General features: G+C 43.6%; 1 protein-coding gene across 1 annotated transcript; it reads left to right on the plus strand.

Annotated features, from left to right (window-relative positions):
* Positions 1-3,063: 3,063 nt before the first annotated feature.
* Positions 3,064-5,604, plus strand: LOC147885055 (uncharacterized). Its single transcript, XM_087397258.1, has 4 exons — positions 3,064-3,224; positions 3,335-3,631; positions 4,142-4,526; positions 5,086-5,604. Exons 1-4 carry the CDS (start codon positions 3,064-3,066, stop codon positions 5,602-5,604), a joined length of 1,362 nt encoding a protein of 453 aa, XP_087253384.1.
* The last annotated feature ends 7,551 nt before the right edge of the window (positions 5,605-13,155 follow it).

The raw sequence follows: 13,155 nt of genomic DNA on the forward strand, positions 1-13,155 counted from the left end.
TCTCTCTAGTTCATTATCTTTCTATGAGTAGTTGTTATTGGATAACCATGCGGGTTAGCAGTAGTGACTATGACGAGTGTGCAAGGGTAGGTTAGTCGTAACGATTGGCGGTTGAGTCTTCAATGGTCTCTAATTGACAGTCGATTCTTGTGCGCATGCTATTACTAGCATTCCGTCTCTGTTCTTTACGCAGTTGTTGAGAGAGCTCTTGCTCCAGGAATACAAAGTTCTATAGTGTTGTGTCCCTCTATTCGCATTCTCTGTATTCTATTTGTAGATGTTGTGCATATCGTTTTATCTCTATTTCTTGTAGCGTTTGCGCTGAGTTATGATGCTACAAATTGGCGATCATGATGCACATTCTTACTATCACAAAAGGGATTCGCGATCTGGCGATTGATTGGCTTTAGACAAGGTGTTTTGGCAAGCTCATGTGGTCCACTCCTTGCTGTCACTAGGGAGGCACTTCACATGGAGGTTTGCACGTAGTGGCACGCACTCCGATGGAGATTCAGGAGGAGATTGTAGCGGTGAGGTGTCAAATCCATGGCTTTCAAGATGAACTCTAGAGGATGCGAACTGATCCCCAGCACCCTACTTACGGTCGATCAAGTGTGGAAATCCCAATGAAGAATCTCATCTGGTGGTCTTGGCAATGCATTCTACAGTTGCTATCTTTCCAATAGGCATGCATGCGCACACGCTCGCAAGGCCCTCGTAACCCTTTGATACCAACGATACGGTTACGGCGATGGAGGAGTTATCTCGAGCATGGAGACCTCATGCCCCAAGGCTCTCTGGGAGGGGTTGACTAGTGTCAAGGGATGCCTTCTCATTCACTTTCATTGCCATGGCTACGGTCAAGGTAGCAGGTGCGGGTCTCATTGGATGGATGCAAGGTGTTGAGTGCATCCTTGTTTCCAACAGCAGTTTTGTCGGCTTCTGGCAACCTCTTTGGGCAAGGAGTACCATCAAGAGAAGGAGCACCAAACATTGGAGGCGCTGCGATGGCGGGCCAAGTCAAGTATGCCAAGTTTTCAAGAAAAACATCTGATGACCCGGATGCTTATGTCCGACAGTTTGAGAACGTGTATGCGGTCAATAATCCGCTACCCATGGTACCACTGCGACATGAGGCAATTTTCGAGTCAACCTTAGTAGGCAAGGCATTAAGGTGGCTTGCAGAGTATGCGGTGGATCAATTCGCCACATATGATCTAGTCCGCGACGCATTCTTGAGATGGTTTCATAAGGAAAAAATGATTCCACAAACTCTGGATAGATTGCAGACGGTTGGATTAGGGAGATCAGGATGTGGAGGATTATGCATCCAAATTCAACTTACTCATGCAACATGTGCCACAAGCGAATTGTCTTGCTTCAGGTGGTGCTGAACGGCTACTTCATTTTAGGGCTGTCTCGAGATCTGCGGATGGCGTTGGCCATAGTGAATCGAACACAAACGATGCTCACGGTGATTATGGCACAAGCAGTGTGAGTAGGGGAGTCTCTGCACGACAGGATAGCCAAGAACTGCAAATCCTCAAAAAGCAAAACCAAGAAGAAATTGGCAAATTCTAAGAAGTTGGATGATAGTGATGAAGGTTCGGATGTTGCCAGCTTTGATGAAAGCTCTGAAGAAACCAGCTCAGAGGAATCCAACTCGAAAGTGGAGACAAAGTCCTGGTGAGCCTCTAAAGGAGGTAAGGGCACTCTAGTGGCTTCCGGAGAAGGATCAGCCCCCAAAGGGTTGAAAGGTATATGGTGCACTCACTGTCGCAATCCTTGTCATTCTGTAGTCAAGTGTGCCCTTAATGCAAATTGGTGCGCAATTTGCTTGACAAATACCCACAACATGGTGGGATGCCACTATAATGGGCATGGCCAAAGAGAAGTTGGTCAACAACAGGATTTGGGTGCACCTTTTGTGTAAGAGGAGCAAGCACAACAGTCATTCCAACGAGGTGGTGGTGACGGGAGCCATAGATGCGGATGTGGAGGTGGAGGTCATGGTCAAAATTGACCAAAAACTTGCTTGTTCTGCTTGGGTGAAGGCCATTGGCAAAACGAATGCTTGGATGCTCAAGAATGGGATTGGCAACGAGCAGAGCAACAAAAGTATACGGGGAAAATGCCCAACACTTCCATGGTGCACATTGTTGAGGATGACCCATTGGTGTGCTCGAAGATTAGTATAATCACCCGTGCGGGTACAAAGGTGCAGGGGCCGAACCTTAAGAAAGGTGACAAGCTGATGGATGGACTAGTACAAGAACAAGTACAACGACAAGTCTGTGATTTGGTGATGGAGGAGCCACCCTTGATGCAACTGGCAGAGTCCACAAAGGCGCCCATTGGGGCATGCAAGGTGCAGTTCACGGAGCCGGTTGTCCAATCAGAGTCGAAGATAGCATAAGGCAACAAGTTCACGCTTCACTTACTGGGGAACGGCCCGAAGAGCTCCCTTGTTAGTGGCTAACCAAGCCATGAAGCGAGCAAATTATCCACAAAGGGTGCCTGGGTTGGAATGCATTATAGAAGCACCAATCTAGATTTTGCTAGGTAGATTACTCATCTTGGTTCGGGGATTCCACTGGCAATTGTTGCACTCCCTCCACACAGAGTCGGAGCTAGAAGAGGTGGATCTGTGCCAAGCTGATTCCTCTCCAATACCGGCGGTCCCTCTGACATGAGAATTCTGGTGATATTAGCAAAAGCACAAGGTCATATTTTTGCACAAGTTCTAGTGGATGGAGGTTCTAGGGTCAATATAGTCACCTTGAAGACCTGCCAAGAAATGGGATGGATGTCCTAGGAACCGGTGCCATTCTTAGTCCACATGGCTAATCAACGCTGAGTTCGATCACTCGGAATCTTACGAGTAGTAATCTTGGAGGTGGCGGGCATCTCATTCGTGGTCTCATTTGTGGTGCTCAATATGGAAGCCCCGACACCAGAGTATAGTGTACTCTTGAGCAGGCCCCGGTTGTAGCAAGCAATGGTCAAGCATAACTAGGAGCATAACATCATCTCTATAGAGGCAAGAAAAAAGTGTGGGTCACAATGGGAGTGGCGACACCCTTGGTAGATCCGATACGACTCATGTTGGCCAAGACGGTGAACATGGCAGACAGACTAAAGGATGATGAGGAGGAATCCTTTCTCAAAGCAAATCCAGAGCTGAATCTGATATTCACCATCAATATGGAAGGCATTACGAAGAGGTACCTACATCAAAATCTTCTGGCAGGTTCCATCAGCACAGTTCTAGAGGTGATTGAGCCTCAGTAACAAGCAGCAGTAGGCAAATATGGTTCTGCGAGATCTTTTGCAGCAAGAGAGAGTTCGAGGAACGCATGAGCCAAATCATGCAGGTGCAAGAAGATGCTCTGGATACAGTATACCTGGGGGATGATGGTGCATCTAAGTCAATCAAACTTAGCACGTTGTTGACGCCTGATTTCTACAGCAAACGGATAGCCCTACTGAGGGATTTCTCTAATGTGTTCGCATGGGACTATGCTGACATGAAAGGATTGGATCCAAAATTTTCCCAGCATTGGGTTAACCTAAAGCTGGATGTGACTGTGACAAAGATACAATGCTATCGCATGAATCCGCATGTGGCCAAGTAAGTGCGAGAGGAGCTGGAGCACTTGCTGCGGATGGGATTCATTGCACCAATCGAGAACTCGGAATGGATTTCACCTATTGTCATCGTGCCAAAGAAGAATAAGAAATTACAAATTTGTGTAGATTACCAGAAGTTGAATGCGGCCATGGTACCAAATCCCTTTCCTCTACCGTCCATGCTAGATGAAGTGGCAGGGCATGAGGTATACTCATTCTTGGATGAATATAGTGGTTACAATCAAATCAGGATGCCTCTAGAACATCAGCCCAAGACAACATTCATCACATCATGGGGAGGCTATGTCTATATAGTCATGTGGTTTGGATTACGGAATTCCCCCTCTACTTTTCAACGAGCAATGCAGGAGATTTTTGGCTCGTACTTGATAGACTTCACAGTGTGTTCGGAACATTCACCGAGCACTTGGAGCATTTGCAAGTGCTTCTAATGATGCAGGGAGGTATCCTTCAGCTTGAATCCTATGAAATGTGCATTTGGAGTATGTAGCGGCCGACTCCTAGGTCATGCAATCTTGGCAGAAGGAATTGCGGTGGATCCAAACAAAGTGGTAGTGATTATGCAAGCACCTGCTCCAACAATGCCTGACGATTGCTTGTGCTTTCTGATTCAAATTTGTTGGCGTGGCAAACATTTGTGGTTCCTAGCTCATATGGCGATTCCCTTGAATGCACATGCTCATGTGGAACTAAAGGCATTTTTGTGGACCACGGAGTGTGACCAAGCTTACTGGCAACTCAAAATTCAGCTTTCCACAACACCAGTGCTGATGTCTTTGGATCGGGATAAAAATTTTCATGTATTTGTTGATGCTACAGATAGGGCTATTGGTACTGTCCTGATGCAGGAAGATGCAGATAAATGGTATCGTCTAGTATACTATGCAAGCCGACGGCTCTCAACTGTCGAAAACAATTACTTTGTCACGGAAAGAGAAGGACTGGGCATGATTTATTCAGTCAAAAAATTCTGGCGTGTTTGTGTTCCATGTTGATCATTCCGCATTGTTGTACTTAGTAAAACAACAAAGTCTTATGGGTCAATTGGCACAATAGGTGTTGTTATTGTAGGAATATGACTTTGATGTTATTTATCAGCCGGGCTCGTAGCATATGGTAGCAGATTACTTATCTTGACTAGAGTCTAGGGAGCTTCCAACGGGAGTGGAAGATGAGCTCCCTGATGCGGAGCTGGCGGCTATTTTTTGGGCGGATCTGATTGAGGTGGAGTTCGAAGTGGTTCCGAAAGGCCCATGGTCATGGTATAATGAGATGCTCTCATTCCTGACTATTGGCATAATACCCAAGTACATGAATAGAGATCAAAGGAAATGATTAGCACTATGGAGTCGATCTTTTGAAGCAGTCTTAGGCCAGCTGTACCAGCAACATCTGATGGAGGCCCTCCTATGGTGTGTTCAACCTCATGAGCAGGTGGCAATGCTGATGGAAGCCCATTGTGGGGTTTTAGGTGGTCATTTTGTAGGGGATATAACCATAAAGAAAATATTGCAAGCAGGCTTATGGTGGCCAACTATGCAGAACGATGCTAGGTGGTTTGCAAAGAGTTGCAACCTATGCCAGCCATTGGGCCAACCCATAGATCATGATCGAATGCCGCTTAACCCCATTTTACCACCACTAGAGCCATTTCAGAAGTGGGGTCTGGACTTCATGGGTCTATTCAAGCTAGCTGCTGCTGCTGCCTGCACACAGAACTATTACACACTGGTAGCACCTGACTACTATACCAAATGGGTGGAAGCCTGTGCTTTGTGGGATAATACCAAAAATTCGGTTGCAAAATGCCTATACCGTGATGCGTTCATGCGGTTTGGTTGCCCAATTGAAATTGTCAGCGACAGGGGGACTCACTTTGTCAACAAGGTCATTAAGCAGATGAATTCCTTCTATATGGTGATTCACAAGAAGTCTTCCCCCTACTATTCGTAGGCTAATGGATTGGTTGAATCTACAAATCATGCATTCAAGCGGATTATTTCACTGTTAGTAAATGAGCACTACACAGATTGGGATGATAAGTTGCTGGCAACATTATGGCCTTACCGCACATCGTTCAAGGTGGCGACTAGGTTGATTCCTTTCAAGTTGGCATTTGGGCTAGAAGCAATTACGCCAATCGAGCATTGTGAAGATAGTGGGAGAGAGGGAAGGAGTCTCACTTGCGGCTTTCTCACATACACAATGGGGGAATACACACACAGGTGGAGGCTGAAAACAGTTTTTCCTCTTCTTAGTTGTGAAAGCCAAAAGAACTCTAGTACAAAGAAATAGAAGAACCCTATATGTGGGTCTCAAACCAAACTCAACTAACTAAGGTGGCATACTAACTGAGCCACGAACTAGAGTAGATAAGGATAGCTATCATCCAGCTATTATTCATGGGCGGTGTACCAACCGCATCTGCAGCTAACAAGTCGGTGACATAAATGCACAACGGTCACCCTGGCATATCACGAGTGGAGCTCGATATCTCAACACTCCCCCTCGAGCTCAATCCCAATTCTTGCACACCAAGCAGGTCTCTGAACTTGCGCAGCTTCTCTGCGTCCAATGCCTTCATGAATATGTCAGCTACCTGATCCTCTGTGCTGACATAAACTAGATCAGTAAGACCTAGTAAAACCTTCTCCCGCACATAGTGATAATGCACCTCAATGTGCTTTGTTCTAGCATGATAGACTGGGTTATTTGCCAAGTATATACTGCTCATGTTGTCACAATAAATGACAACTGGCCCATCTGTAGACTGATGCATATCATAGAGTAGCTTATGCAACCAAGCTGCCTCACATGCAGCCATTGCTGCACCCCTGTACTTAGCCTCTGTGCTTGACAAGGCAACTGTAGGCTATTTCTTACTGCTCCAGGTGACTGCAACACTCCCAAAAGAGAACACATATCCATTGGTAGATTGTCTATCAGAACTACTACTAGCCCAATCAGCATCAGTGTATCCATGCAATTGTATCTGAACCCCAGCCTCATAAAATAGTCCATACTGCAATGTGGACTTCACATACCTGAGTATGCATCTAGCCGCATCCAAATGCGGTTTCCTTGGAGCCTGCATAAACTGACTTACCAATCCAACAGCATAGCTTGAATCTGGCCTAGTAATAGTCATATAAATCAAACTTCCTACTATGTGTCTGTACATAGTAGGGTCTTCCAAAAGCTCACCTGCATCTGTGCTCAGCTTCACATTCTGCTCCAAAGGAACTGAAATAGGCTTACAGCCTGTCATCCCATATTTGGACAACATGTCCAATCCATTCTGCCTCTGCAAGAGCTGTATCCCACTTGGTGATCTAATCACCTCAATGCCCAAGAAATAATGCAGCTCTCCCAAATCCTTCATCTCAAACTTCTGCTTCAATAGCATTTTCACATGAAGGATATCTTCATCACTATCACCTGTGATGATCAAATCATCAACATAAATGACAAGCATCATAATACCTTTCTCTGTTTTTCTCACATAGAGTGAGAAATCTGCCTTGGAAATCTAAAAGCCAATAGTGACAAGATACTGGCCTATCTTGTCAGACCATGCTCTAGGTGCTTGATTCAAGCCATACAAGGCTTTCTTCAACCTGCAAACAAACTCAGGATGAATAGCATGAACATAACCTGGTGGCTGCTCCATAAAGACCTCTTCTTGCAAATCACCATGCAAGAAGGCATTCTTTACATCCATCTAATGTAAAGACCATCCCTTTGATGCAGCCATCGCAATGACTACTCTTACAGTTGCCATCCTTGCAACTGGATTGAATGTTTCTTCATAATCAATGCCATATGTCTGTGCATACCCCTTGACAACTAATCTTGCCTTGTATCTCTTCACAGAACCATCTGCATTGTGCTTGATCTTATAAACCCACTTACAGCCAATTGCATTCTTGTCTTTAGGCAAAGGCACCAATTCCCATGTAGCATTTGCTTCCAAGGCATCCATTTCTTCATCCATGGCTTTCTCCCATTTTTCATTTCCCATGGCTTACTCAAAAGAAGTGGGTTCTGGTTCCTATATCACTTTGACCATATAGGCATAGTGAATGGCTGTAAATCCATCATATTTCAACCTATCCACAGGATACCTAGCTCTGGTAGACCTGCGCAAAATAGGCTCACTTCCAGGTGCTCTCAGAACATCCCTGGTCTTCCTTACTCCAGGTGTAACAACAGAAGGAATACCCAACTCATCATCAATGCTCTGTTTTGAGCCACTCGATTCACCATCCACATAAGAGTGACCTGCATTCACATCAAACATGGGTTGATCTACCTTCTCTTTTCCTTTTCGTGATACCTGCGTACCACTATCTACATTGCTTTGAGGACATTCTCCTGATCTCAATCTGCTTGTCCATGGCGAAGTATGTGGACCACTGCTAGAGGACACTACAGGTCCACTGATATTTTGTGATTGCTGCTGTGAATTCTGTGCAGCATTACCATTTTGTGCATCTACATCAATCATCACATTTATTGGTTTATACCAGCTGCTCATCTATTCAAAAACAACATCTCTACTCACTGTAAACTTACGAGTAGAAGGGTTATAGCATCTATACCCATTCTGCTGCAGAGAATAACCAATAAAGATGCATTTCTCAGCTTTTGGATCCAACTTGGACCTCAACTCATCTGGCACATGAACATAGGCAATGCAACCAAAAATTTTCAAATGAGAAATGTCTGGTTTCCTACCAGTATACATCTCCTCTAGCATCATGCCATGTATTGCTATAGTGGGAGTCCTGTTCATTATGTAAACTGCTGTAGCAACTGCTTCAGCCCAATAATAATCTGGTAGATCTTTTTCATTTAGCATGGCCCGAGATACCTCTCCAATATGCCTGTTTTTCCTTTCTGCAAGTCCATTTTGCTGTGGGGTATGACTGCATGAATATTGATGCTTTATGCCATGCTCCTGCAGGAACCTTGCAAACTCATTTGAGAGGTACTCTCCCCCTCCATCTGACCTTAGGCATTTTATTTGCAGGCCTGTTTCTTTTTCAACCATAGCTTTAAAAGCTTTGAAGTGCCCAAACACTTCACTTTTCTTTTTCATAAAATACACCCAAACTTTTCTGCTGAATTCATCAATAAAAGTGATAAAATAGTGACAGCCTCCAATAGATGCAGCTTTAGTAGTCCACACATCAAAGAGGATTAATTCCAATGGCTTTTTACTCTCTTGAACATGCCTAGGAAATGGTTTCCTTGCGTGTTTTCCAAATTGACAGGCTTCACAAACCTTATGCATTTCTGCAACCTTGAATTTAGGCAATCCTGCAACAATATTTTGGGCTTGCATTGATTTAAGTCGCTGTATATTAACATGACCAATGCGTTTATGCCAGATATCTATATCTGCAACTACACCGGTCCCATGTGCAAACATTGCTACACTCAATTCAAGCATGTCTGCATCCAATGTAAACATCCTGCCCTTCTTCTTTCCTTTTGCTATCAAGCGACTGTTATTTTTCATATCCTCAACAAAGCATCCATGAGGATTAAATCTGACCTGCAAGCCTTGCTCAACCATTTGACCAACAGAAACCAGGTTCTTGGTGATGTTCGGGACATGAAATACATCAGACAGGTATTTCTTTTTCCCATCCTGCATAGACAAAGGAATTTTACCAATCTGCACAATAGGATGTGCAGTATCATCACCAGTCTCCACAAATCCTGTTTTTCCATTTTCCTTGCATCCTACATCCATTCTGCATGACCTGTCATGTGGTTTGATGCACCTGAGTCAACATACCACACATCATTTCGTTCTTCTGCACTTGTCACAGAATTGGTCGTGTGCTGCACCATAAATAGATGCTCATTTTTGTCATCACCCTGTCTACTAGAAGATGCATAATTGCCTTGCTGCAATTTTCCATTCATAATGTCATTCTGCTTTTTGTAGCAGTCCTTAGCCATATGACCCATTTTACCATAGTAGTAGCATTCAACATTGTTGTTTGCATTTTGGTCTCTCTGCCATCCACCACGGCCTCTTTGGCTCCCCCTGTCTCTAGAGTACATCCTCCTCCATAGGACTGGTTTTCTTGAGTTTGTTGCATTTTCTGATTTCTACCACGGCCTGCAAATCTCGGCCTCCTCTACCTCTGCCTCTACCTCTTCCAACATTTGAGTAGAAGACAGTTTCTTTTGAAGTTCCTCCTGAAGAAGATGCACCCCCATTTCTCTGCCCTTCAGAAATTAGAAGAGCAAACAACTCTTCAAAATCAGAAAATTTTTCACGGACGGCAATGGATGTCCGAAACTGTGCATAATCCTTTCCTAGACCATTCAAGGTCACAGAAACTAGATCATCATCTTCCACTGGCGACCCAATGGAAGCAAGTGCATCTGCAATTTTCTTCACCTTCATGTGGTAGTCATTGATGCTCATATTTTCTCTCTGCACATTGTGCAACTCCTATTTGAGCTGCATTTTCCTGGCTTGCGTATTTGTGCTGTACATTTTTGCCAAAGTATCCCATGCCTCCTTTGGCGTACTTGCATCCTGAATATGCACAATCATAGAATCCGAAATACTGATAGACAGCCAGTACATAACTTTTCTGGCTCTCTCATGCCATCCTTTAAATGCCTACATTTCTTGTTGATTGGGAACATTAGGAAGAACTGGTTCTTCTTCATTTCCTATAATGAACTCCCAATAGCCTTTTCCCATAAGGAAATTCGTCATTCTAAACTTCCATGCCTGGAAGTTGTTCTTGTCAAGCTTTTCAGTGACAATCTGTGAAAGAGAATCAGACGCCATTATAGAACACGGCAAAATATTCTGTCACTGTAAGAAACACAGCTTTTGCCTCACACGGGCAGATCTGCAAAACTGATGAAAGTGGTATTTGACCACACAATCACTTCCTAGTGACGATTTTGCATCAACAGGCAACAAGCATGATTCTACAACTCCCAATATCTCTACACACAGGCATATGATGCAATTTCTGCGGCAACTTTTCACCGACCAGTAGAGCAGTGGTCGCACAGCAAAAACAGGGCCTTTTCAGAGAGCCTGTGAAGAACTTCCACCTTCAAAACGGGCCCCGAAATGACCTCGAATCAGAAAAATAAAGTCACCGAGGGCTTCGTTGTCTGCCGTAGCATATACAGCATATATTGCCCTCTCGCCACACCACGAAGGGCGTCTCAATCTGAGACAGTGCACTCTTGCACTTCTGGCTGTGCTACCTGCAGAGATTTGCTCCCAAACTCGAAAAAGGAAAGCAACACTGGTCCTCCTACCAGGACACCTCGAACTTGGTTTGCTTTCTTGAGCTCCTTACCACAAACAAGGCTCTGATACCATGTGAAGATAGTGGGAGAGAGGGAAGGAGTCTCACTTGTGGCTTTCTCACATACACAATGGGGGAATACACACACAGGTGGAGGCTGAAAACAGTTTTTCCTCTTCTTAGTTGTGAAAGCCAAAAGAACTCTAGTACAAAGAAATAGAATAACCCTATATGTGGGTCTCAAACCAAACTCAACTAACTAAGGTGGCATACTAACTGAGCCATGAACTAGAGTAGATAAGGATAGCTGTCATCCAACTATTATTTATGGGCGGTGTACTAACCGCATCTGCAGCTAACAAGTCGGTGACATAAATGCACAACGGTCACCCTGGCATATCACGAGTGGAGCTCGATATCTCAACAAGCATATCGTGCCAAGTTTGTGGATTGTGGTGGAGGACAAGCTTCCTCCATAGAAGTCTATGGTGTTCTGGTTGGATGTTCTAGATCAGTTGGATGATATGCGACTGGAGAGCTAATGACTCTAGACATAGCAAAGGCAGAAGAAGAGGGTGGATTTGGCTTCGAAGAAAAAATCGTTCGAGCGCAGGCAATTGGTGCTTCTGTTCAACACTCACCTTGGGCGGATGCCAGGGAAGTTGAAGTTGCAATGATTTGGTCCATTCTGGATCTTTGATGATTGTGGGTCTACCTCATTCTATCTTGCGGATTTGCAAGGGCACATACTTCCACATCCAGTTAATGGTTTTTTAGCTGCGTCCATATCATCATGACGGTAGTCTTTAGTGCCCATTTTTGATATCTAATGAGGCGCAACTTTCTTGGGTTGAGGTGGAGGCGGCAGATCATTTGAAGAAAAATAGAGAGGAGAAAGAGCTCTAAACAAAGATCTAGAGAAGTCATGAAGATACCTCAAGGAGAGGGCTTGTGCCTTGAGTATAGCAAGTGATTAACTCTCTCTCAATGGAAAACAGTCTCAATCGAGGATGTCTCACACAAGGAGGGTTTGATGCCGTAACAAAATGCAAGGGTTTATCACTCATGAAGGGAGTCAGAGCATCATTAGCTCTAATACCATGATAAAGGGGGGGAGAGAGAGAGAGAGAGAGAGAGAGAGAGAGAGAGAGAGAGAGAGAGAGAGGAGTGCAAGAGATATAGCTACCTGTATTATGTTGTATTGAACATAATCCTCAATATATACATGAGATTCCCTTAGGGAGAGAGAGAGAGAGAGAGAGAGAGAGAGAGGAGTGCAAGAGATATAGCTACCTGTATTATGTTGTATTGAACATAATCCTCAATATATACATGAGACTCCCTTAGGGTTAAGGTTAGGGTTTGCCCCCAATTCCCTTAAGGTAAGATGCAATTTACACCATCCTCAACACATGTTGAAACTATATTCAACATGCGAAGAACTTAGATATCAACATAAATATTCATGCAAATATCCAAAAAAAAGTCGAGCTAAAATTTTGTGATGCTCCATCATTCGGAACCAAAAGAAATTCTATGGGAAAAATATAGCAAAAAATAGATGGAAATGGACCCTTGGCCCATAGTAGTGCAGCTTTAAAAGAAGTGCCACTTTCTCCAATCTATAGACTATATATATTTCATTCTACTCAACAAACTAAACAAGTGGAGGTAGTCATGCAGCATGAGAGGCTATGTTCTCATGACTTCTTATATAGGTGAGCTCTTTTTTATTGTGAATTTAAAAGAAAAACTTTCTCATAGGATGTTATCTTCTCTTTGCGCATTTACATTAGTTCTTTCAATCTTGTTTGTATGTAGGAAGAAAAATAATGTTAGAAGAATGACCAAGCATCAATTCACTTGCATAATTGAGAATATGAGTGTTGGTTATTGGGCTACAAATGGTAATAAGGAAATTAGACCTATCAAATTTTATTAGAGGTGTGATTTCATGCCTAATTTCTTTGAGTTTCCTATAGCAAAAAAGAAATTCAAGCATGTTACAAAAGGACGCAAGATGTGTGCTAATGGATGCCTACCAAAAGCCTTAATGATTTAGTTGGTAGAACTTTTCACTTTAATAATGATTGGGTGTTGGGTTTATTTGTGAGACCATTGCAAAATGTGCTCTTAAGAATGGAAGTTGTATTATATCTATTGAGAAAGATGTGTTTCAATGTAAATTTATTAAAAAAAGGAT

Source organism: Dipteris shenzhenensis, chromosome 26 (assembly GCF_047967505.1).
Source record: "Dipteris shenzhenensis isolate YYH24624 ecotype China chromosome 26, Dip_SZ_1.0, whole genome shotgun sequence".
In the NCBI taxonomy this organism is placed as follows: domain Eukaryota; kingdom Viridiplantae; phylum Streptophyta; class Polypodiopsida; order Gleicheniales; family Dipteridaceae; genus Dipteris; species Dipteris shenzhenensis.